Genomic DNA, 25,743 nt, shown 5'->3' with positions numbered 1-25,743 from the left:
GCATCACACATCATGTCAGAGCAAACTTTATTTAATTATGTGTTACTTTAGGCACCAGGCACACACAAAAGACATCCCTCATAAACAATAATGACCCCTAACTACGTTGAATTAAAAGTGTGAATAATTTAGGATATGTAAACATAATTAATTTCTAACCTATTTGAGAATCAATGAATATTCACTCTCATGACTTTGTCAGAACACAATGAATGACCAAAGTCGGCGCTAAAACTTTCCAAGCAAGTCACTTGGCCCCCGCCCGCCCCGTCACAGCGGCATAATTAGACGCTCGTTCCGAGACTTTCACGCTGCGATTCATTCAGTCCCATCACACTCTTGTCCAGCGTCAGCTCCGACTCTTTCTACCTTCCTCCTGAAAATCTGCGTGTCCGTGAAAAACTGTACTGTTGGTTCACACATAGTGCAGAATATTAGAGGTCTGTTGAACACGTTTTAGTTTGTCAAGAATCTCTGCGTTTTCAATGGGTTCCTGGGTAGTGATACTTCTCTCTCTGTTCGGAGTTCTCAACGGGCAAGGTAAGTTACCTTTCAGCTTATTGATCACTGTCTCAGTATTGACTTCTTCCCATCAAGCTTCAAATCACATAGTACAGGGGTATAACTGTATTTTCATTTGTTACATACACTTTGTTACAATTTGTACAGTTTGTTCAGTCAATCAACTTGCAACAGTATTGCACCATTTGAGAAAAGTAAAGGTTCCATGAAGGTTCAATTAAGTGATTTTATGGACTTTATTCCAATGATGTGTGTGTGTGTGTGTGTGTGTGTGTGTGTGTGTGTGTGTGTGTGTGTGTGTGTGTGTGTGTGTGTGTGTGTGTGTGTGTTTGTTTGTGAGACTTGTTGCCAATAACATCTGGCCATGATTTACAGAAAAAAAGTTTCAACATTCCCAACTTGTCCTAAGGTGATTTGGCATTGATGATCTGGCAATGTGTGTATGACTGGCCTAGAGCTGTATAGAGATGTAATTACTAATATCTTTGAATTACTTGTTTGTCCATTTTATGGTCTAAAATGTTTACAGTTTTTTCAATTTGCATTGCTAACTGGCAGAGTATGTGAGAGATGACTTGAGGTAACATCCATAGAGGGACTGTATGAAGTTACACAAGAGACCTTGCTTGCAGGGGTCAAGTTACTCCTTATGCTATGATGATGTGTCAAAGTGTAATTGGAGGTAGTACCCCACTGAATGCTGGTTGGCTGGAAGAGAGGGCTGATTTATACCTCAGTGCCCATTTAGGGGTCACTGAGCCGTGGGACGGTCCAAATCCACCAGATCAGGGTCCCCTGGCCACACATGGGGCCACTTTCACAGTCAGTGGGGCTTCTACTCTGCTACCCTGCTTCGAGGGGGAGGGAGCCAGGGGTCAGGTTGGGGTATCACTCAATTAGGTATGGGGTGGGCTGGCTGAATATGTTCCCAGAGGATCAGGTGATACTGTAGTTATCCATACAATCTCTTAAATCACTCACACATTTTAAATCAGATTAACTGTCATAGACTCACTCAACATGCATTAGATGGAAACGCATCTGTCAAAATAATGTTGTTTTTTTGAGACAGGTGCTTACCTGCCTACCAAATGATGAAATGTAAGTAATAACATACCTTTTTATGCTTGTTGCTACAGGCTTGTCAGACCATTAGTCAAGTTAGAAACAATGACATTAGTCATTCTGATGCATAGTGAAATGACTGAAAGGTCTGCTAGATAACTATCCTGTCCATGAAAGTGGCGTGTGCTGTTATAGTGATGTCTGGCTGAGGGGGCTTGCAATGTCTGGGGCGGGGCTCCACTGGGCTCATTTAACCATGTTTACATGAGAAGTCTAGACACTTGCCAGCCATGTGCTCTGCCCAGACAGGACGACCCTCCCAACCAGCATAGCACAAATGAAAAAGAATCTTCTGCAGACAGATGCATCACATGGGCAGCCAGAGAGACTGCTAGGTCTGCAGTGCTGGTTTGCCTTGTTTGATAAAATAACACAAGCTAGATTTTAAGACGCTCTGTTTTTTCAATTAGTTTGCAAAGGGGGCAGACTGTGGTGGCCGAAGAATGGCTTTGCCATGCTTAGTGGTCTAGGATTAGTTATCAGTACAGAGACTGGGGGGAGAAAACGCCAGAACACATCAAAGAGACAAGTCATGTGACCAAGTTGTGAAATAATCATTCTATGCCTCATCTGAGCTTGTAAAGAAACATCTAGAGCTTTATTCTCTGTGGGATCTGGCAGGTTACTCTCTGAGGGCTTGTCTGATTTTTCAATAGACATGCTGTGGGTTCCATGGTGTTTTGGCAAGGAGATGTCAGTTAATGGTAATGGTCAAGAAAAAAGAAATCCCAGCCCAGCCAACACAGGGGCAGTTGAGCAAGGAGAATTGTTCACCACAGGAGGTGTTGACCATTCCACTGCTCTTCTAGGCTAGCAAATGTATGCTATTTACTTTTATGTGGTTAGGGTTAGGGTTAGGGTTAGGGTTAGGGTTAGGGTTAACTACTCTTCTACTAACTAACTACTCTTCTACTCTTTCTTTAACTTTTCAGGAACATCCTGGTATTGGTTTTACCTACCTGATAGAGGTATTATGACTGTTTAAGAGAGCTCCTGTGAAAGTTGGTTACAAGGCTTGTTAAAATGCCCCCTCATTTCCTCCTGTTGCTAAGAGGTTTATTGACATGGTGTTAGGCTGGTGCAACTGTTAGTCTGGCCACAAAAGACTTCTTCACTGAGTCAGCGAATGTTGTTTCCTGGTGTGGTGATGCTTCCTGGTCCATTCTCACATCATGCTAGGTCCAGGGTTGAGTATATTATTAGATGATTCATCAGTCTGCATGTATCAACATGAGATCTGATCCTTGCCATTTTATTCTTTGGTTTAGTTTTTCCTGTACATCAGATACTGTAATTCATATGATCTTCTATTGTTTTTTTTATTAGAGATTTGTATTGTATCAACACAACACATCTGGCCATATAGTCATTCATTATCTTAATGGTTTTGATGATAGAGATAGAAATGTGATGAGTAACCTTGCCTGAACACTTGTTCAGGCACGTGTTTTCTCTTTGAGCTCATGCCTACTGTAGGCTTAAGCCTAGTGGGCTAATGTGGTGTCATGGAAAGTTCAAATCCAGGGTTCAAATCCTATCAGCAACAGTAGCGCCCATATAGGCCCATACAGGCCAGGTCGTTGTGCAGAGGTAGGGGAGGTCAAAGGGGGGGTGAATGTACTGTAGGTGCAGGTGACTTGTGAATGAAAAGATGTTCGAACTAAGCTATGTAGTCACTAAACTATCCCCCTTATTTGGGAAGAGGGTCACTGGGCATCACTTTTTCAAGGGCCGCCAATTCCCTCTTGATAGTGTTATCCCACTGTTAACACCAATGTAGCAAATTCAAGTGGTGTCCCTGGCTAGTATCAACAACCAAGAACTCTCAAGACTAACACAATACTAATCAAAGGTTGATTGAACATTACTCAACTGCATTCATTAATCTGTCTAAATGTGCTCTGAATGTAGATTATTTATTCACACCTTTGGCCCCTGTCTGCAGCTCTATAAAACAAGTTCCCTCCTCTGGAAGAAATAAGTGGAACTATAAATTGAGGTCAACACATCCAGACACTTGTCCTCCCTTTTGAAACTTCTCATCCAGTTTTGTTGGCTCTTTTGCCAAGCTTTTAAAGCCAGATATTGTAAATAGATGTTTTCATAGTAATTGGATTCATGAAGATCCCTTGTCTTCAGCAACTAACCAACAACAGTCCTATTTCATTACACTGGGTGAACAAAGATGATTTCATATCATTTGTTTTTAAGGAGGACTTGTAGTGCTAATACCAATTTGGCACACATATCTTTGTTTAGGCCTAAGGCAACCAAGGCCACCAGCCAACCTGCCAAAGTTATTTCACATTTGGCAGATCACACAAACCACAAGGAAATGAATGTGTTTGATGTGATTGCGACGTCTGATTGTTTACAGAGTTAAGGCATTCCGTGCTCTCTAATCCACATAAAAAAACAGACGGAGCACCACAGAGTTGGTTCAACTCCAATCGAAAAGCACAACATATCCATCATTCAGTATTGCTCGCTAAATATTATGGACATTTTGGAACATTCTAAATAGCTTTGAATTTGTTCCATAATATGTAAGACATTAGACACATAAAGAGTGATTGGCATTGAGAAATAACACTACACTTTTATTTGGATAAGATTCAAGATAAGATCCATCATCGATATGCCTCGCCTAACCCTAACCCTAACCCTAGTATAAACAATACGTTCGTTTTTTTTGTTTTTCTATCAAGAGAATAGGCCGCATAAAGCTTGGCTTGAGCCATTATTCTGTACGGTTATCTTAGGTGTCGTAAGTCACGTTTCTTACCCTGAGATCTTTGGGTCACCTTACAGTTCTCAACAGTAGAGCACTTCCTATCATGAGAGACTTGATGTATACAGTATGCACAGTTCTCATGTGTGAGATAGGCCTACATTCATGCTCCATTTGTTCCACAGATTTCCCACAGTTATAGTATTGTGGGGACATTTTCCCCCCGTGCAAGTCACAGCATACAGCCAAAACACCATACACTTATACACATATACAATATATACACTGATGGTTTGTGGTTTTATCCACCCCCAGGTGGAGAACAGATCTCAATAGAGAAGTGCTGTAAGGATGGTCGGGAGCGGGGCATTAATAACCAGGACTGCACAGGCCTCCCTCTCATCTCTGAGTCAACCACATGCAGGTGAGTGGGGCATATTTGTCACTGTGTTCTTAGCCCAATCATAAATCTGATTCAATAGGGTTGGGCCAAATTCCTTTTCAATTCCATCAATTCAACAGTTCCTGAATTGATGGAATTGAAAAGGAATTCGACCCAACCCTGATGACAACAATAGTCAGTGGAGTTGTCTAAAGTGCATACAGTAGATCTGGGACCAGGGTACTGGGCTCTGTCATTCTGCAGTCTTACTCTTGCCCCAATGTCCACAGGGGTGTGGGGTGGAAAGGGGGGCTCACCTCAGTATTAGTCCCATAGGGTTAAAGCTGCATAGACTCTGTCTAAAGCCCATGCTGCGGGATTACTTTACCTTACCACCATAAATCTCCAGCCACATTATTCACTTCACGTGAGAGCAGTAGACATCACAGTAGTAATAATGATCGGTTAATAACAGCTCTAGTCGTAACTGTAGAAGGTGTGCTACCACAGGTTCAAGGCCAGTAAGGATGAAATCTGTTGCTCAATCTGCCCACTGATGGCAAATGTATTTGCTTTGGCCACCAAAGTGATCCAGAATTTGTTCAAATTATAGGGTGAGGGGGAAGGGCAAGTTTTTTTGGGGTGGGGGGGTGGGGGGGTGGGGGGGGGGTTTAGAGAGGGGGTATTTCCAAATCCAGGAAATACCTAGGAGGTGAAACTATACTCAGAGGGAGGACTGAGAGGGGGAATAACAGGAAATCTGAGGGATTATTTCAGACACCGCGAAAAAAGAGAGAAAAGAAAAACAGGAGCCCGGTTGTGCCCTTAAAAGGTTCTGTAGAGGCGGCGTGTGCCTGACATGAGGGGAGAGATCTGGTTTATATGGAAAGAGACTTCTGGTAAGAGTTGATAAAGGGGCATGTTGAAACCGGTAAGAGCACAGGAGAGTGTCATGGTGTGTGCATCCTTATTTGGCTCCTTCAGAGGATGGCCATTCGAGGCAATAGCTTGTATATATCAAGAAATCATGCAGTCTACTGATGCTTTGATAAAGCTTGCTCATGTGAAGAGGTGTGCTGTCTGACCATGATTTTATACCTGATTAGTGAATATATACAACATACATAGCCAATACTGCACAGTATCCTCAATTTCTGTTTGTGACATTCATATCCTATTTCACTGAAAGACTCATGTTGGATTAGACAGGTTTTGATTGGTTATTTTCAATTGCCCTCCAATCAGTGCTCTATGAGTATCTCATAGTTCCTGAATGGGCTGCATTGTCTTACGATAGATAGCGTGACTCCATCCACATTGTAGTTCAGGTGAAGAGGTGTCGTTCTAGTATGACAACACCTCAAGTAAGACAATGGGATGGGCTGGTCATTCCCCAGGGTGTGATGTATTCTAGCGATGTTGTTGTCCAGGGAGTGGTGCTCTCTACAAGCACAACCCTTTGCCAGGGAGGATATTCAAGAGGGTGAGGGCAGGTTATATTTGGGATTATTTAGTTTATATTTGCTGTACCCAACAAATATGGGTTGTGGAGTGGCACAGCGAAGTTGTGCAGATTACAAATATGGCAAAATTTCATTCACATGGGGCCCTCAATCAACCCACTTAGCAGCTGCACAATGGTTATGATTCTGAGATCCCTATTAGGCATGCCTGGGGCTCTTTATAATGGGATGCACTTCTAGGCAGCGATCTATTACACTAAGGAGCCCACTGATGGAGTTAAAAATAACTCTGTTCCCTGTGTGTTTCCTGTTTTTCTCTCTGATAGGATAGTGCAGGAGCAGTGCTGTGCGGCAGTGCTGGAGGACACTGTCTGTACCAGCGGCATCAACATGGCCAAAGACCAGGGAAGCTGTGAGACTCTGTTCTCTGGAAGCACCTGTGAAACCAAGGCTGCCAAGGTCTGTGTGTGTGTGTGTATGTGTGTGTGTGTGTTTGCACATGTGGGCTTAAGTATGTGGGCTTGGATGTGAAAGCCAGAGAGGTAGACAACAAATTAGTTGTCTACTCCAATAGTCACCCCACGATCCATGTACATCACTCTACAGGATGTGCACTTTCAGGAGGAATGAGAGTGATTTATCATGAGTGTCTGCGTGTGTGTGTGTGTGTGTGTGTGTGTGTGTGTGCGTGCGCACGGTGAGCAGGATGAGGCATGTCACTCTGGGGAGAGTAGTGGAGCTTGTTGCTGTCAGGTAGATTATAAATTCAGCCCAGATACTGTCTGCTACAGGCTCTCTGCCATGGCTCTCTACTCAGAATCCAACACTATATACCTCATAATGTTTATTGCATACATCAGGAGATAAGAGTGTCAAACCCATGATTTACCAAGTGAGTGCATTTGCCCAGGTGAATGAGATCATTGTTGGTGCAGCAACAAGCCTTTACTTGATCATGTCTGAAGGTGAATGCAGGTGAATGCATTTCTGCTGAATTATGTACATGGGAGGGAGAGGTGGTACGGGATGTGTTTGGAATGAATGGTGCCTCAAAGTAGGGTTGTGGAGGTGTCTTTGAAATTTCCTAGTTTACTCCCACGCACGCACGCACGCACGCACGCACGCACGCACGCACGCACGCACGCACGCACGCACACACACACGCACGCACACACGCACGCACATTAACCCCCCGCCCCCATGTCCAGACCCCACCACATAATATTGGTAGGATGTGACCCATGTGGATGTGGAGATTGATGATATCCCCTGTCTGTCTGTCTGTCTGTCTGTCTGTCTGTCTGTCTGTCTGTCTGTCTGTCTGTCTGTCTGTCATATCCCCCTGTATGTCTGTTTGTCTGTCTGTTTGTCTGTTTCTCCAGATGTGCTGTGACTGCTGTCTGCTGGGCCGGGCAGCTCAGGAGCAGGGTCTAGCCTGTGACCACAGCCTGTCTCTGGGCTACCAGTGTGGCCTGGTGTCCCGGGCGTGCTGTGTGGATGGAGCCCCTGACACTGAGGCCAAGCCCACCCTGGGTAAGAAAACACTGAGTGTAGGGAGGGGAGAGCTTATGGAGCAGGAGTTGAGGTAGGAGAGGAGGGAGGGAGGGAGGGAGGGAGGGGAGGTGAAGCAGTATCATCTCACATAAGAGTTATCATCATACTAAAACAATGTTTTACTTCAATAAAGAAATAAAACATGCCTAACCATGGTTCTTATTTTTAGTTGTCTAGACTGGACTTTTGCCCATCCCAGTCCAAATTGAGTGTTGCACTGCTCCCTAGTGGCTATATTGAGACATGACTGCTCTTAGTGTTGTTAAGATTCCTACTGTCATAAATGGTTTCTTCTCTCTCTTACTGGTCTCACCATCATGATAGCAGTTTGGAGTTGAGAGAAGTACTGAGCCTAGATGTTACGTCTCCTCACTCAACTCAACTCCGGTTTAACAAAGTTGGCCTTCATTCACTAAACAGGAGCGCCGTCCAAATCAAGCAGAGCATAGCCATTGAATATTCTTCCAACCAGTGCCACCCGGAGAACCCCCCAGTCACCTCCCCCTCCCTTTACTACATCCCACCTGTGCCGGTTTTCAAGCTACTTCTTTTGAAGACACACCTAGCATTGGTGTTATTAGTCAAGTTCAAATGATTACAAATGCCTTCCTCAGTTGGGTTCACCCCCCTCTTGGCCACAATTGAAGTGATTTGTGTCCAGACCTAATGCAAGGCATGATCGCCTGAGTACCAGGTTACGAAGTGTCAATGAATGTCTACTCTTTTCTTATCCCACAGCCTCTGACAAAGAGAACGAAACACACAGTGATGGAGATGACACATTACTGAATGACCTGTGCAAAGGTAGCATCAATCTCTCCCTACATGACATGACATGTCATTACCTGATTGTGTCATCACTGAGACAATGGATTATGTGTAACTTCTCTGTGGTCAACAGGAGCTGGGAAGTGTGCACAACAGTGTGTGGGCAATGGTACCTGTGCCTGCTTCAAAGGCTACAAACTCAAGCCAGATGGAAAGAGCTGTGATGGTGAGTGGACAATACGTACCAGCCTCAGTTAATGGAAGCTTGAGGCACACAGTAAAGCACACTGTACTTGTCCTTGGTGCTGGGATCTATCATGACTCCTGGTATCCATGTCTCTCTCTCTCTCTCTCCTCTCTCTCAGATATAAATGAGTGCCTGCTAGGTTCTTCTAACTGTCGTGGAGGAGAGCGCTGTATAAACACAGAGGGTTCATTCCGCTGCCAGAGAGAGGTCAGCTGTGGCACAGGCTATGAGCTCACCGACAGCAACAACTGCAAAGGTCAGACACAGCGCCCCTTGCTGGGAAGACAGACCACTTGCAAATCAATCTGTGTAATTCATATGTCCCTGAACAAACGCTCTTCGAATTTACCTTTGATTTTGACTTCCAGTAATTTTTGTCTTGGGTATACTAGACATAAGATCATACATAATTATAAGAATATCATCACTGACACTTTGAAATGTTTTAAGAGAGCTTTATCAAGTTTATTATTTTCGCCACAGATATTGACGAATGTGAGTCAGACACCCATAACTGTGCCCCGGACTTTGAGTGTCAGAACACACAAGGGTCCTTCCGCTGTCGTCCCAGTGTGCAGTGTGGCGACGGCTTCATCCAGGATGCCCTGGGCAGCTGCATCGGTGAGCACTAGGACCCCAACAGCCATCACCATGGCAACACATCACCATTACACAATATCATTTGTATTACCACAATATTAGTTAGTACAATTTAATTTTTTCCTACTATCGCCATAAAGTACATGTGTTCTCCAAAGAACACAGTTTCTTCCACAGAATACCCGAACTATCTGACATTCATGTAGTATTTCAGGAGCTTATTAATGAGGGATATTTTTGACATGACCCTAAGTGACCCTTATGTTTGACCTCTGTATCCAAGACATCAATGAGTGTCTGGCCCAGACAGGGCCGTGCCACCCTGGGCAGATCTGCCTCAACACCGTAGGCTCCTACACCTGCCAGAGGAACTCCATCAACTGTGGGCGAGGGTACCACCTCAACGAGGAGGGCAACCGCTGTGTGGGTATGGCTGCCACCTCAATACACTCACATACACAGCATGGATATCAATGGACCTCCTCTGTGCCCATGAGCATTGATCATTGTTTGATAACATCTTCATATGCAGCAAGCCAAATGACAATGTCTCTTCATTCATTGTGTGTCTCTGACTCTTTCTATGCCCCCCCTCTCCTTTCCTAGACATTGATGAGTGTAAGGGGCCAGATGGAGCATGTTCAGGTCATGGTTGTATTAACCTGGTAGGATCATTCCGCTGCGAGTGCAAGGCTGGCTTTAACTTCAACAGCATCACCAGGCTCTGTGAAGGTACAGTAGGGAAATGCTTAAATACTGGTTCACCCTGGGTGGATGTTACAAATCACCCCAGCTCATTTCATAGAGATATTTATCTCAGAGTGATCCTCCTCTGCCTATCTTAGATATCAATGAGTGCAGGCATTACCCAGGCCGCCTCTGTGCCCACAAGTGTGAGAACTCCCTGGGGTCCTACCAGTGCAACTGCACCACGGGCTTCGAGCTGGCTAGTGATGGCAGAAACTGTAATGGTAAGTTTGTGATCACATGTGTTGTAAATTTATCCCACTTCTTATTCATCTCTTTATATTTCCTGATGTTCAACTTGATAAGCATCTTGTAGGCTCTGAGGTGTGTGATTGGGCTGGTGGAGGGAGAAATCGGAGGATGGGCTCTTGTAATGCATGGAACGGAATAAAGAGTTGTATAAAACACATGTGTTTGATATATGTGTGTCATTGTTTATGTGGTATGTGACTGACTGTGTGTAGATCTGAATGAGTGCGAGAGTAACCCCTGCAGTCAAGAGTGCGCCAACGTGTATGGCTCTTACCAGTGCTACTGCCGCCGTGGCTACCAGCTCAGCGACATCGACGGCATCACTTGTGAAGGTAAGAGTTGCTAAGACCATATTTGATAAACCATAGCTTATACTGAACCGTTGATGACATGATACACATCGACTGTCACATAGATATTATTAGATATGAGTAAGACGTGTCAGTCTAAAAGTAACTGATTTTATATTGGCATATTGAAGATCTCAACAAACCCATTTATATGTTTTCTGCCCTCATTTCCTACATGTTTGATCTTTGACCCCCTCTCAGACATTGACGAGTGTGCCCTGCCCACCGGGGGTCACATCTGCTCCTACCGCTGTCACAACACCCCGGGCAGCTTCCACTGTACCTGCCCTGTCACTGGTTACACCCTGGCCCCCAACGGACGCAGCTGCCAGGGTGAGGGCTCCCCACCCTATAGTCCTACTACAAAGTAGAGTATTTTTTTAGTATTTTTAGTGGAGGTAGTCTGGAACCACACTCACGTGAAGGGTAGCCCTGTCTGAGACTTGTAGCCTAAGCCCTAATGTTGCCACCAAACCACTAGGATGTCCTCTTGGTCTAATGGTATACACTTGGGTTTGCTGTGCAGGAGACCCTGAATCGACCCCCGCCTGTTACACATTAGCTAATGCTGTAGCCCTGCAATCTTGTCAAAATATGCCTGCAGTATACATTCAGAGATTAATTGAGGCATGAGATACGTTTTTTGTTTTCGCTTATGTGTAATTTACATACTTTGTTCGGAGGCCTGAATTTGTTTGCTTCACTGTCTAGATATTGATGAGTGTGTGACAGCGACACACACGTGCTCGGAGACGGAGAGCTGCTTCAACGTGCAGGGAGGCTTCCGCTGTCTGTCTTTTGATTGTCCGGCCAACTATCGCCGAGCAGGGGAGACGTGAGTACCTGGGGTTTCTCTCTCTTCCACTCACTGGTGGAGTACACACACACACACACACACACACACACACACACACACACACACACACACACACACACACACACACACACACACACACACACACATTCTCAGGAGCGTCCATTGACCAGGGAGCTCCTTTTCGGTCAAGAGACATTATCAAACGGCCACTTCTCTGCAAAGTGAAACCTCCTCCCACCTGTGTGATATCAAAGCCCTGCATGTCCAATGTTGACGCTTATTGACTTTAGTAAGGATTCAGTTTTAGCATGTTCTGTTAAATGCAGGCAGTTGAATGATGAAATGCTTGAGATGTGTAATAGCTGGCACCAGAGGCAGTGTATGAAGGCACTCGTATGAAGGGGCATGAAAAGGGCAGTTCTTGCATGACCCCACAGGGGGCAGTGTAACACATTGCCTGTCCACAGCAACTCAGAAGGCTGCTGTATTGTTGACTTTGTTCCTTCCACCCGCATGCCATGCACGGCAAATAAATCTTATCTCTCTTTTTTTCTCTGTTGTCTGTTTGTTCCTATCTGTCCGTTCTGTCTTGTCTTGTCCTGTTTCTGCCTCCCCCCCTCCCCTCTCTCCCTCTCTTTACAGTCGTTGCGAACGCTTGCTTTGCAATCAGACTAGCGAGTGTGTGGCATTGCCCGTGAGAATAACCTACTACCACCTCACCTTCCCCACCAACATCCCCGTGCCCACCAACGTCTTCCGCATGGGGCCCTCCAACACCGTCCCCGGAGACGACGTCCAGACGTCCATCGTTGGCGGCAACCAGGGTGGCTTCTTCAGCGCTCAGAGGGTGCCCTCCGGTGGCGTGATGACGGTGACCAAGCCTATCTCTGAGCCTCAGGACTTTGAGCTGTCTCTGGAGATGAGGCTGCTGCGCTATGGCACCGTCAGCACCTACATGTCTAAAGTGCTGGTGTTTGTCACCCAAGAGCTGCCCAGTCTATCCTATAATGCAATTCCAGAGTAAACTGTAGAAAAACAATAACAACAGAAACAGAAACTGCCATTATAGCATAAACAAAAAAATGGACAGGCCTTCCAGAAGCAGCATTTTTGGCTCTCATTGCCTTATTATAGTAATTTTGTGGTCTACATTTTTACTGTCGCTTTTCTTAGCAGGCCTACGTTTTTTTTATCCCGCAAGATAGGTCAAATCGAATGTACTTTTTGGAGTTGTGGCATTTATATGGCCTCTAGGTGGCACTCTAGGGCAGGGTAAATCACTAAGGGGTAGTGACCCAAGACTGCCTATACATTACTATATTTGAATGATCACTGCATGGTATAGTCTGTAGCACTACAACATTTTTTACAGTATTTGTTTATTAATTGTTTTGTATTAAAACTTAAAATAGAAATTACATGTTCAATACGATTCGGTTTATTAAGACACATTCTGTTTGAATTGGAGGAGCTGTGGGCATCAAAACTTTGTAAAGTAAGTATGCAGTTTAAATTGAAAGTAAGAATGTTACTGATAAAAGATAAACAACTGACGTCTACAGCACAAGCACTTGAGCAGAAGAACACAGATGCAATTACAGGTGAGTGTCAATGTCAGATTGGCACTACCTAGACACTGGTAATTTGTCTGCTTCACACGCTCTATATCAAGCTGTCTATATCCAATGGTTATCTTTAGGAATGCTTACCTCAGGTCCTACTTAGTACATTTTAGCCTATATTTTAGGAATAATGCAAAATGCATAGATTCTACAGCATACTGCAAGTGTAAACCCCAGCTGACAGACAGTGTATCAAAAGGAAGACAGTAAGTGACAGGCGATGGGATGCAGTTGTGGAAGAGTAGGAAATATGCATCAGGATACAGTATAAATAACCTGACAAGCCGAAGCCGTGTGGCCAGCAGCGCCTGGGCTGTAGCTTATAATAACCGTAAATTCATATGTCCCAGGTTCCTCCTGAGCTGTCACAGGAGTAACGATGCTCTTCTCTGGTGGGGAAATCCTTAAAATAAAAAAACATGGCGACGCAGGAGCGTTTTTTTCTCCACTCTGACATTGAGTTATGGGGATCTGGGTTCTGGCTGGTGGTCTGAACAATTTGTGGTGGAGCAACATCACCGCGCGGAGAATGAATGATGCCCTGCAGTGTTTGTGTTGGGGCGTTATCAATGTCCCGACTATAAATAATAATTACCAAAAAAATAAAAGGGACTTGTCTGCGCTTGACCAGAGGACTTCCATCCAACAGTCTGTTTTCCTTTCTGGTCTGAAGTATTGGGGTTTCTCCGTAGTGCTCGGTCTCACTGGGCCACGTGAGCTGCCCAGAGATGAGAGGACAGGCAGGGGAACACAGAGCCCTACTGTGACACACACGCACGCACGCACGCACGCACGCACTCACGCATGCACGCACGCACGCACACACACACACACACACACACACACACACACACACACACACACACACAGGGCATACTGTAATTTGCCCTCCACTTGCTGCCCTGCTTTGATGTGTGCCACCCTGGGTCGTTATATTCTCGTAAATTCACTCCACGGACCAGCGAAGCGCCCGTCTGATCCTCTAGGGTCTACTCTCTAGGCTGCTCAGGCCGAGGTATTATAAACTAGGAGAACATTTTGTGGCTTTGGCCTGGACCAAAGCAAAACTTGGACCCACCCGCTAATTGCTAATTACAAGCCCCTACCCAGTGGTGGCTTGACTTTTTGTCAGGGGCTTCTCCCCTCTCTCTCTCCATGAAAGGAGCCCTGCAACCCAAGCAGGGCCTGGGGGTTGTGCTGCAGCCTATAGGTCCCCTGAGGAGAGAAAGAGATGCATGGATGGTGAGTCACAATGTGGCTGTATGGCCGCGGTGTAGATGAACTGGACCTATACATACATGGAAACATGTCTATTTTCATAACCTAATATAACCCTGGCTTGTCTGTTTCAAGGGAACCATGTTCCCATTGTATGAATGCCCATTGTCGGTTTTGTATCTAAGCCTAGGGAACTTCTCGTCTGTGTGTCAATTATTTAGATGAGGTCTTGTCATTGGTGTGTGGTGATCGAAGCCTGAGAAACTGCTTCTCTAAGATTCTAGGCATGGTATCTTCCTGGTTGTATAACTGTACTGTAGGTATGGGGGTAGCGTTTGTTCCAACGAGACGCAGGGGGTGGGGGTGGGGGGGTTGGGGGGCTCCATCCACCCCGACCTGCCACTGATTAGCCTGTGAAATAAACAAAGCCTTAAATAATGGGATGAGAGCAGCTCAGAGAGCCTGGGGAGTTGTCTAGTCATGTTTCTCACAATTTAGGAGACTTTTAGAACCCCCCTCGCCCCATAAATTCTCCTCAAGAGATTATCGTATGTGAAGCCGGGGACGCTAGAAAAATCCAAATATTTTTCTTGAGCAGGTCGTGGATCATTCTCCGAGGCTCGTCGGAGAGTATTTCACTCCCCACACAACCGGTGCATCAGAAAACCAAACCACCAATGGCAAGGCGGGAGTCCACCACCAGCAGCAACCCTTGGCTGCTGTGTGATCTTTGGCCGTTGTTGTTTTATTATTCTTCCCAGCCACAAGCCGTCTGATTGTTTTTGATGTTGAATACTATATCCAGCATCCCTGCTGTACTTGGGCAGATAGTGTTTGTGTAGCTGCCATTCTACTGGCCCTGCTGAGTTCTTGATTATGTGGTGGGCTGCTCCCTAGGATGCCCTGTCATTGTGAGCTTCAGAGGAGGGAGGCGGTTTTGTATGGAGGGGTTGTTTTTAGACTCTTCCTAAAGGTCAGAGGTTGTGTGTGTGTGTGTTTACCTTCTCTCATCAGGCAGAAGGTCGAGCGCTCAGACACCATCCGCTGTGTCAAGTCCTGCCAGCCAAATGACATCACCTGTGTCCTGGACCCTGTGCACTCTGTGTCCCACACAGTCATCTCCATGCCCACCTTCAGGGAGTTCACCAAACCAGAAGGTAGGGGGCGTCCTCTCAGATAAACAGCTTTGCTCTTACAAACGGTTTCCATTGTTTCCACAAAATTTAGGATACTTTTAGAACTGCCTGAGGTGGAGGCCAAAGACAATTTGCCAGCTTTAGTAGGACAATAAAGCCTCTAGACTATCCTCTAGTCTATTCTGTTCTACTCTATGTACTGTACATGATTACATGCACAATGAGACATCTTTGTTTGCTGTCCTAGTTTGCCAATCTCCCCATTTACTTCCCATTATGTATCACATACCTGTATAGATTAGAATTTCCATTGAGATTCTCAATCCATCTCATGTTACCTCTTGCCAAAAACTAGCTGATGCTTGACTGTGTTATTATACTGTGTTACTATACTGTAGTATAGACACCATCTATAGGCCAAAACCAGTGAATGCATGCCACACAAGATGGATTTGGATGTAATCACAGACAGACAAACAGAACCAAAAACCCAACATGTGGTACATGTTTCAGACACACTTCAACTTCAACTTCATGGGAAGTTAAGTTCTTTTGTTTCTCACAAGCTCCTCATTGGGGTGTAAAGGACTTGCAGGCCTTCAACTGAACAACAGTACTGAACACCCTCATCCCCGTCTTGACCCCCCTCTGCATAAAATACACACAGAGCTCAGCCGCCTTCCATTTTATTGTATTCCTTTGGAGAAAACAAATTGGCATGAGTCTAGCCATGCAATCTGAGCGTTTTTATGAGGGTCTAAGCTAAAAGCCTTTTGTGTCTCCAATTGTTATCTTCCAACAGAGATCGTTTTCCTGAGAACCATGTCACCTGCGCACTCCTCTCAGCTGGGTATTTCTGACATAATTTTCGATGTCCTGGAGGGCAACGTCCAGAGCTCCTTCGACATCGTCAAGCGCTATGACCACGGCATGATTGTGGGTGAGTGACATGGCAGGAAGGCAGGCGGTCGCTCGACTTGGTTTGAGGTCTCGGTGACTAAAGACCTTCCCAGGCCTCCCTGACTGGAAATTGAATTTGCTCCGAGACAAAAAGTGGTTTTCTGACCTAATTTCGCATTACAACATTTTATTTTTTACAAACTAAATGCATATGTGTCTTTGTGTGAGACCTTGGGGGAGAAGAAAGAGAAGCCTTCTGAAAAGCATGAAATTCTCCATAAGGATGCTCCTGTGACATAAGCACATCTGACACGACTTGTAATGGTATTTGCACTCTGGTGGCGTTCTGTAGCTGTCAACGTCTTTCTGGAGCCCTTCATGTTGTCTTCTCTAGAGATCTGTCCTTTGGTTCGTCCTTTGAGACCAATGAAGGGCTTTCTCTCTCCACCAAAACATTTGGCATCAGTTTCCCACTCTTGTGGGGAAAGCACCATTTAATTCACTTACTGACCACCATGTATTTTCCCCCAGTACTCAAACAAAGCAACAAAGCCTTTTTCCCCCTGATAATGGGGGTATGATGTATAGAGATTACATATTATTTTACGTATCAAGCCGTCTGTGTGCACACAGTATGGTATAATGGCGTGTGTGTGTGTTTATTCATATGACTGAAAGCAGACTATAGCCTACAGGCAGATATACCTAGTATTCACACAAAGATCAACATTCAAATAAAGTCTTCACCAGTGAGAATGGTATACAGACAAGCTCCAGTGGGTGTGACTATATGTTCCTCTGTAGGAGCCCATCCCTTCCACTAGTCTGGTGCTGATCCAGCGCTGCTCACTGTCTCCGGATAGATGAACCGAAGCCTGGCCCTGGGAGGATGGGGGCGTAGTGGGTCTGGAGATGACACATTGTTGGGCCTGGGATGAGTGTTATTGTTTTGTCTCCATGCTGGGATGCATGCAGGCAGGGTGGCAGTGGAAGGAGAGTCTGCTCTGTGCTGATGGATGAAGGGATGGCCTGTCACTACACACATCTGTCTCTCCATTCTAGAGAGAAAGGGAGTAAACACAATGGAGAGAGTGAGAGTATCGAACACTCATCACCTCATGGGCTGTGGACACATGCACGGGCTGTGGACACAGACACACACACAGACACACACAGACACACACGCACACGCACACGCACACTCACACATGCACACACACACACACTGCAAAGTAGTGTGTGTGCATGTGTTTGACTTAACCGGTGTGTGTGTGCGTCTGTGTGAATGTTTGTTTGTCTGCCTGTCTGTCTGTCTATCTGAGTGAGTGAGTGAGTGAGTGAGTGAGTGAGTAGATAGAGAGAGCGAGAGAGAGCAAGAGAGAGAGAGAGAGAGAGAGAGAGAGAGAGAGAGAGAGAGAGAGAGAGAAAGAGAATGTGTGCAGAAGTAATCCCGGGCCCTGTTATTCATGTGGTCGTATGTATTGTTCCATTTCCCCCCCACCAGCCCTCAGTGTCTCGCCGAGCATTAGAGCACTTTAACTGGCTCCCACATGAAAGGCCTCGCTGCCCTGTTTGTGAGGAGCCACTTCTCTCTCAAGCTCATTCGATGCTTATTGGATGCAGCTCTTGCATGTAAGCATTTGTCGGTGTAACTGAGGGACTCAGCTCATGAGGCTTTGGTCAGTGACTGCCTGCTGTGATGTGTGCTGTCCATGTCGTGATCAGGGCTTGGCTGGTGGATAGCTGCTGTTGGTTAGCTCTGAAGCTAGCTAATGTGTCAATCCAGTTAGCCTAGAGTAGCTCCCAGAACCATCTAGAGTGGTATTGAGTTTGTTATGAGGTACTGTACAGAAGGGAAGATTAACAGACAAACAGCTGTACTAATAGATAGGGAAACTTCATTTCTAGTTTCTGTTTTAGCTTGTAATGGCGGAAACAGGCCATTTGAGATTGGTACAGTGCACTACATCTTGTGAATAATCTTGAAAAGATAATTGAAAAGAATTGTTTCGCTTACAGTCTTTCCCACACACTGACTCACAATCTCGACACACTCACACACCCTGACACAAACCGGGCTAGAGCACACCACACACTGTGAAGAGCCCTATACCACTTTTCCCTAGTCATTCATCACTGTCTTGACATTCTCCTCTGTCACGTCTGGATGACAACCCTGACAGCTCAGCTGCATCTGTGCAAACACAACAGCCCTCAAAGCTCGGAAAACATGATCGCAACCAATCAAACACTTACGGCATCCAATTTCATGTCATGGAATCACTACTACTAGTGCTACAAACCACGACCACACAGCATAACTAACTCTCACACCACTCCAGGTACACACAACAGATCCAGCACTGTTGTATGTCATCGCGACAAAGACAACATTTCTGACACTTCTTAGGTGTAGTGAGAAAGACAAACAGCGGAGGTATGCATGACTCACGCTGGCGCTGTCGTCCACCTTTTTGATTAAGGCCGATGGTGGGATGACAATGGGATGATTGATTTTGGCAGCCAGCAGGTGGATGGACATGTCCTCCCTTTGAAAACACAGGTTTCGGTGGTCTAACACAAGGAACAGGTGGTGGTCTAGGGGTTTTCCTACAGCATATGGTGTGTTAGATTGGTGGTGTCTGTCAGTTTGACATGGTGTAGGTAGTTCTTCTGTTTGACTTCCTCTCAGGGCCACACTTCCACGTGGGGACCAATATTATCTTTATCCCCTCCCAGTGGAGGCTTGGTGCAGATGGAGTGAGCTCACGACATGCTCCTGTGAACAGGCTGAGAGGTAGCTAAGGCTTGGCTGGATCTGTTACTGACTGATGGAGAAACTGTGAGATATGAGGGAAAAGAGTGAGAATAAGAGGGAGAAGGACACAACTCTCTCTGGCCACCATGAATGTGGGGAAGTGAGCAAACCACCAACCAGGCTAGTCTTTTTGGCAAAAATGTTTAAGGGTGGTTCCCCAAACAGAGATGAACCCAAGTCCCCAACAAAATCACACTTTCAATGGAGGAAGATGCTTTGTAGTCAGTTGACAAAGATATTGAATAAGGGAATCTGTTCCCAGGAAACTGGCCCTTAGTGATTCAAGTACCTTCACTCTACTGTAAATCAAACCCACCATCAATGGCTCACATAGCCTTGGACAGGCCACAAGACTGAGACGCCACAGCAGGATTCCAACCATTTTAGAGCGCAGGTAGAAATATGCCCCAGTGGTGAGACCTCCGTCCAAACAATACCAAATACCTTTTTGCGATGTCATTGGCATGTGGCTGTGAAGCACACCACTAGGCCAGCTCTATGAATAAGGGAGTGAACGCTCTGGTCTACGGTCGGGTATGCGTCCATAGCTGCCAATGGAGCCTTCCTTCCACAGCAGCTGGTGGAATGTAGGCCTAGTGTGTCAGACATTAACCAAGGTGTTAAAGAGACACAGTGTTGCTGTGTGTTGGGGTTTGGAGTATGGTGTGGAGCTGAGGACAGCAGCGGGTAGGGGAAGCTGATAAGCAGAGTACTACTCATCCTAACGTCAAAGAGCCTGTCAGGGGGATGAATCATGACATGGCACCAGCAGGCCCATCAGAGCGGGCCAAGACCATGAGGAATCCCTGCCTGTCACAAGGGGGATTAACACGGCTAATCAAAACAGTGTCTTCCCCACCCCACAACCCCACAGCCAAACACACAACGCCTTCCTGGGGTGGTCCACGCACACACTGATGGTAGAGGTAGATAGTGTCACACCCATGTATGTACAGTATGCATGCACACAGCCACCCACCCAGACAGACAGACATACACACAGACACACACGCACGCACGCACACACACACACATGCTCACACACACACACATGCTCACACACACACACATGCTCACACACACACACGCTCACACACACACACACACACACACACACACACACACACACACACACACACACACACACACACACACACACACACACACACACACACACACACACACACACACACACCAGACATTGCTAAGCACTTGTCTCCCTCCCCTCTGTGCTGCATTTGATTTGTATTCACTTATTCATCATCACTCCTTACAATCTCCATGCTGCTGTCTATCTGAGCTTTATATCAGTTATCTATGGTTTTATAATTTATCACATTAATCACCTCACTCTTTATCGCCGTGCATGTCCTTTTTGCCAATACAGATAAGAAAGTGAATGTATTAGGGATTTTCCTCTGTTCATCAAATATGGATCCAAAAGACATTCACTAGAATATGTGCACAGTTTTGAGAAATTGATGGTCTCGCAAACCCAGCAATCCAACATTATCTGATTGATGTCAGAACATTTGAATGTCATATTCTCTAAATAGAGTCCTTTCTTTCACTCTATTTTCTGTTCTTCTATAGTTCAAGGTCACTTATATGGTGTGACTGTCATGGTGAAGATAATGTTGCATGCTGTATCATCACTATTGCATCACACAACCACTGAGAAGAAAATCCAAGAAAAGCAACAACCTTTCCTTCAGGCTACTCTTTCAATGATGTCACATCACTCGAACAATGTCCAACATTGACCCACGGTTCATTTGGGAAATCTGTAACTATGACTCATTGCTAATTGACCTTGAAATACCAAACCACACGAGCTGGCCTTTCAGAGCGGGGGTGTGCGGGGCTTCCGGCCTCTTTGGAGTGGTCAAGGGGCCTGTTTGGACAGCCGATAGCCTGGCCGTACTCGCCAGCCATGGGCTAGTGATCAGTCCATACCAAAAACACAAGAAAGGCCACTCTGGCCTGTGCCCTACACTCCGATCCCCACAGGGGCCTGTATCATTGGCCTTTCTCACAGTGGACTGGGACATGGCGAAGCCGACTCCGCCTGGCCCCCCTCCAATGGTTTTACTGCTCTAAGCACGCATCGCGCAACGGCCAGCGTGTCATTATACAATACTGTGGTGAGGCCAGCACATACTTTTCATTTGTTTTTGGTGTAAAACCCGTTCATTTTGGATTTTGTCATACACTTCCTCGCCGAGTTGTAGAAACCAGAAAACCCAGAAATTGTACTGTTTACATGTAACCCTTCAATATTGTAGCCCCGGCAGCCATAGAGGATGACAAATGCCTCCTGGCATTTGCTTCACTTTGTTTTGTGGCAGTGTCTCCTCTACTACCATGCATTTAAGGCTATTTTCTACTTACGCGCTATTTTATGGTGTGGCGGAATGTTCTGGGGGAACAGGGGGTTTGTGCAGCTGGGCGTTTGATGGGGGCTGTAAGATGGTGGGGTCACCTCTGCACCCTGTGGCAGATACCTCAGAGGAACAGAACGACACACTCCAAGGGGATGCCAGAGCCTTCCCAGCACTACAATTGTATCCACCCCCAGAATGTAATGTATACACAAGAAGAGATGATATCAGCACGAGAGATTGTGAACTTTCTGTGTTTATTTGTATGAATCTCAGGTAATGACACTATTGTGTCATCAAAGTACACCTGTTATGTGGTGAGGCTTTCACCTCACCGCAGTTCATGCCGACCGAATGAAATGTTTGAGATGATTATGTGGTTGTGGTTTCACCTCAGGTTCATTGCAAGTATGTTGAGCACAGCTGTCACTATAGATGCTCTCCCTTTCTGAAGGAGGCTGATGTGCTGCTGATGTGAAGAGTACTGAAGTTCAGAGCCATGACATGAGTCTTCATTTATGCTCTTCAGGTGTCAAATCTGACAACTCAAATCTGCATCAAGTTCTGTCTTTAAGACTTGTCTAAAAGACGGCTCTGTGTACAGTATTACAGTAGGCCTATTAGTATAATCCTCTATTTTTCACCTCTCTCACAGTAGCGGCTGGTGCCGTTCAATATTAGGTTTCACTTTTTTTTCCTGAAATCACTGAGTAGAATGGTCCTCCCCTTCCTCCTCTGAGGAGCCTCTACTAGTATATGAAATGTATTACAGCTTTTTAAATGTATGTGCTACCTTATCCTACCACAAGTCACCAGCTGAACTGGGCTTAGTCAATCAAGGCAGCCAGCTGCACCTCATCGATCATTGGTTAAAGCTGCTAGCTGCAGAGAGAAAGACATGAACCTAGATCTGTTCAATGTCAAGCAAGCGGTTGAGATGTTTTTCAACAACTGATTCTTGTTACAACATTTAATTGCATTCTGTGTTGTTTATGATTTATTTATTTCTAACAATTCCCTCATTCGTTTCACTGCTTTTCATTGAAACTTTGTACACATGAGGCTTTGTGGCTGTAACTTAGCCTTAGATGACCCCGATTATGGAAAACGTTTAGAGCATCCATTGGATTTGGGTCATTTTTATGATCTGAAACCATCACTCTATTCCCAATAAAACAGGGCTATTGTGGACAGAAATCCATCCCGTATTGTGGTGATCCATTCCTTACTGTATTTATAATGATATGTTTCACTGTGCTTTCGCTCATCTTCATTGTTGCATTTGTTCATCCATTGAACTCTGTGAACTGAATCACATCTGAATTAATGAATCCATTAACACATTTGAACCTTATGAACTATGAGTATTTTTGCATGCTATGCACTTTGCATGGTCAGGATGATTATTTAAAGATATGACCCTCAGATTTTGTCAAATAGTCCTCATATGTAATCAACCACTCAGGTGATAGCAATTATCTATGCTGGTCAATTCTATTTCTCTGTTATGAGTGCCTTTAGGCTCCCAGGAGAGCTCAATTGCGTGCCACCTCCATTCGCAACTGGCTGAAAATCTTTTTTTCAAACGCAAACCCCAATCTCTTTTTCCATGTCCTTTATTTTTCTGAACATTACTGCCGCTGTCGTTGAGTTCACGCAGAGGTTCCTCCTCTCTGATGGCGCTGACGGTTTGGAAACAATAAAACCCCCGTCTCGCTTCCCTCCGCCAAGTGTCACTACGCAACAGAGTCCCAAAACACCAAAACAAGGGGGCAACCCTGGTAGAAGGGCCCCATTCCACACTCTGAGGCGCTTATCGCTGGAATCTCCTGGAATCTTCTTTGTGGCCGCAATAGTGATCCAGACTGGGGGGAGAGGGAGGCTCAGTCTCCCAGTTAGCTCCTCCACAGTTCAAGATGGATTCTTTAAGGAATGCCTCCATGGCTGTATCGCGTGACTGCGACCGCTCCCCGTCGTCAAACACATGGGACTCATTTACCCTTGTGGGCCACAAAGATGGTGCCACAAACATCAGGCCCCCTCAGGAAGGGAAGGAGAAGAGAAGAGGGAAGAGGGGAGAAAGAGGATCACCACACAATACCAATGTCCCAGAGGACACTGCGGCAGCTAGCTCACACGGGATCATCATCATTTGCCCTGTGGTAAACATGACCGAACGTCTCTCAACTGGTTTATTATCATACAAAGACTCCTCATGATTCATGCTGATGCAGTGACATCTCATTGGTTTGATTTATGTCTGATGATTCACCATCATACTGCAGTTTTGAAAAAGCTTTTTAGCATTGATCCATTTTGTTCTGTGCTTGTAACCTATACCTACTCTGATACCTGTCTCATGTATTCGTACTGTATGTGTGTGTGTGTGTGTGTGTGTGTGTCTGTGAAAGATAGAGAGAGGAAAGAGAGAGAATGGCTAGAGAAGTGAGAGGAGGAGACAGTGCAGTGATTGTGCTGCCTGACTGCACTCTGGCGATGGCTGTTCAAACAGGACTGAGCTGAAATGTCACCAGCCCTTCACAGAGAAAAGGCCCGCTGACAGCCTGTATAAACACTGGATTTGTTTTGCCCTGTAATCGCATGTTCACTTAAAAAGTGCTTCCAACGAATTCCAGGAGCATTCGGTAATTCTTGGGTCTCAGTTGTGGTGTGTTTTCCCCCACGTTAACGTGATGAAGAGTGTCTCTCGTCCACGGGGAGAGGGTGGACGTAGGTGGGGAAGGGCGGGGAGGGAGAAATACAAGCCAGATTCACATGAGGAGGTTTGACATTCCACTCATCACAGCCAACTCGTCACCACTAGGCTCTGGTAACAGTGCTGCAAATGATGAGAAGACTTAATGTACATCCCTGCCACTTTTCATTTCTAAATGGCCTCAGATACAGTCAAATCACTTTGGGTCTACATGAATTGGATATAGTATGTAGGAATGCAAAGAAGTTTAGACCGAATAAATTGTGTCCCATTGTCCATGTTCATTATCCATGGGCAACTTTGACTGCCATCTTGTGTCCCTGTGTGTCTCCACTAGGGGTGGTCCGACAGGTGAAGCCCCTCATCGGGCCTTTGAACATGGTGTTGAAGCTGTCCATGAACTACGTCACCGCGGGGGTGGTCTCTCACAGGAACATCGTCAACGTTCACATCTTTGTCTCTGAGTTCTGGTTCTAAACCCCTGATGTCCACTGTCACCACAATACCCATACAGCACCAATCTAACTTCACCCTCTTAGAAATTAAGAGATAAACAAGTTGAGCATATGGAGGAGAAAATTAAGATTGCATTGGTTTATTATGATGTGCATGCATCACTGATACATTCAACACACATATCTTTTGATAACCTTTGTCGATAAAGACACCACTAGCTGCTTAGTTGCTTATTATTGTACAAAAACGAAAGCAATTACCAATAATTTTATATGATAAGCCAAGCCTTGAATGTATGCTTATAATGCATCTGGCATATGGAGCTAAACGTGAAGACACCTCATATAATGTACGTATTATGCTTTCAGGTTTGAGAGATTGAATGTGATGTGAATTTAAAGTGCATGCATATTGTTGGAGATGTGATGGAGATGAGAAAACCATTGAAGGAATTATAGTTGAATGTAACACTAATCCATAGGGCAAGGATGCACCCTGTATGGCATTCTTTGTTTTCTTACTGAATGCATTTGCAAAAGGTGTTACTATATTGAATAAACAGTCTTATTTTTAGTAGTGTTGCGTCATCTTTGAGTGTGGGGCAAATGTAAGTTTGAGCTAGGTGGTTTAATTTGCAGTCCTTTCAGGTTTCCATAATATTACAAAACTGGGTTTTGTTGAACATTTATTAATTCTTCTTCAAATACACATATTTCCGGAATTCCAATACCACTAAACTTGTAAATGCATTGTTGGTTTTGCATTTACTACATTTAAAATGTAGGACAAAACCATTTTGGTGCTTTGGTTGAGAGAGGAGGTGGTGGTAGTACAGTAGAAGCATTTGCACTGACAACCACATCCCTTATTACATTTGTCACTGAACCAAAACTCCTCTCTCCCTCAAAGTCAGGGGACATCAGACAGAGTGAGTGGAA

The 25,743-nt window shown here is 45.3% G+C and overlaps 1 protein-coding gene across 2 annotated transcripts; it reads left to right on the top strand.

The window, feature by feature from the left end:
* Positions 1–338: 338 nt before the first annotated feature.
* On the top strand, positions 339–25,378 carry fbln1 (fibulin 1). 2 transcript variants are annotated; one of them, XM_083666377.1, is made up of 17 exons: positions 339–540; positions 4,694–4,802; positions 6,550–6,682; positions 7,606–7,756; positions 8,516–8,581; positions 8,679–8,771; positions 8,911–9,048; positions 9,276–9,413; positions 9,676–9,819; positions 9,999–10,124; positions 10,238–10,363; positions 10,604–10,723; positions 10,943–11,074; positions 11,453–11,576; positions 15,413–15,555; positions 16,337–16,474; positions 24,687–25,378. In XM_083666377.1, exons 1-17 carry the CDS (start codon positions 486–488, stop codon positions 24,824–24,826), a joined length of 2,076 nt encoding a protein of 691 aa, XP_083522503.1. In that variant the 5' UTR covers positions 339–485; the 3' UTR covers positions 24,827–25,378. The 2 variants fall into 2 exon arrangements, with proteins under 2 accessions (XP_083522503.1, XP_083522504.1); XM_083666378.1 differs by lacking the exons at positions 15,413–15,555; positions 16,337–16,474; positions 24,687–25,378 and adding an exon at positions 12,201–12,994.
* The last annotated feature ends 365 nt before the right edge of the window (positions 25,379–25,743 follow it).

This window comes from Argentina silus (genome assembly GCF_951799395.1).
Source record: "Argentina silus genome assembly, chromosome: 3".
Classification (NCBI taxonomy): Eukaryota; Metazoa; Chordata; class Actinopteri; order Argentiniformes; family Argentinidae; genus Argentina; species Argentina silus.
The sequence above is the reverse complement of the archived record's forward strand: the minus strand, read 5'-3'. Positions and strand labels throughout refer to the sequence as shown.

Excerpts from the sequence above, each read along its gene's own strand:
- fbln1 (XM_083666377.1), top strand. The coding sequence starts at position 486 with ATGGGTTCCTGGGTAGTGATACTTCTCTCTCTGTTCGGAGTTCTCAAC. Across the intron at positions 9,049-9,275 it reads CGACAGCAACAACTGCAAAG|ATATTGACGAATGTGAGTCA; the intron begins GTCAGACACAGC and ends TTTTCGCCACAG. Across the intron at positions 10,364-10,603 it reads TGATGGCAGAAACTGTAATG|ATCTGAATGAGTGCGAGAGT; the intron begins GTAAGTTTGTGA and ends GACTGTGTGTAG.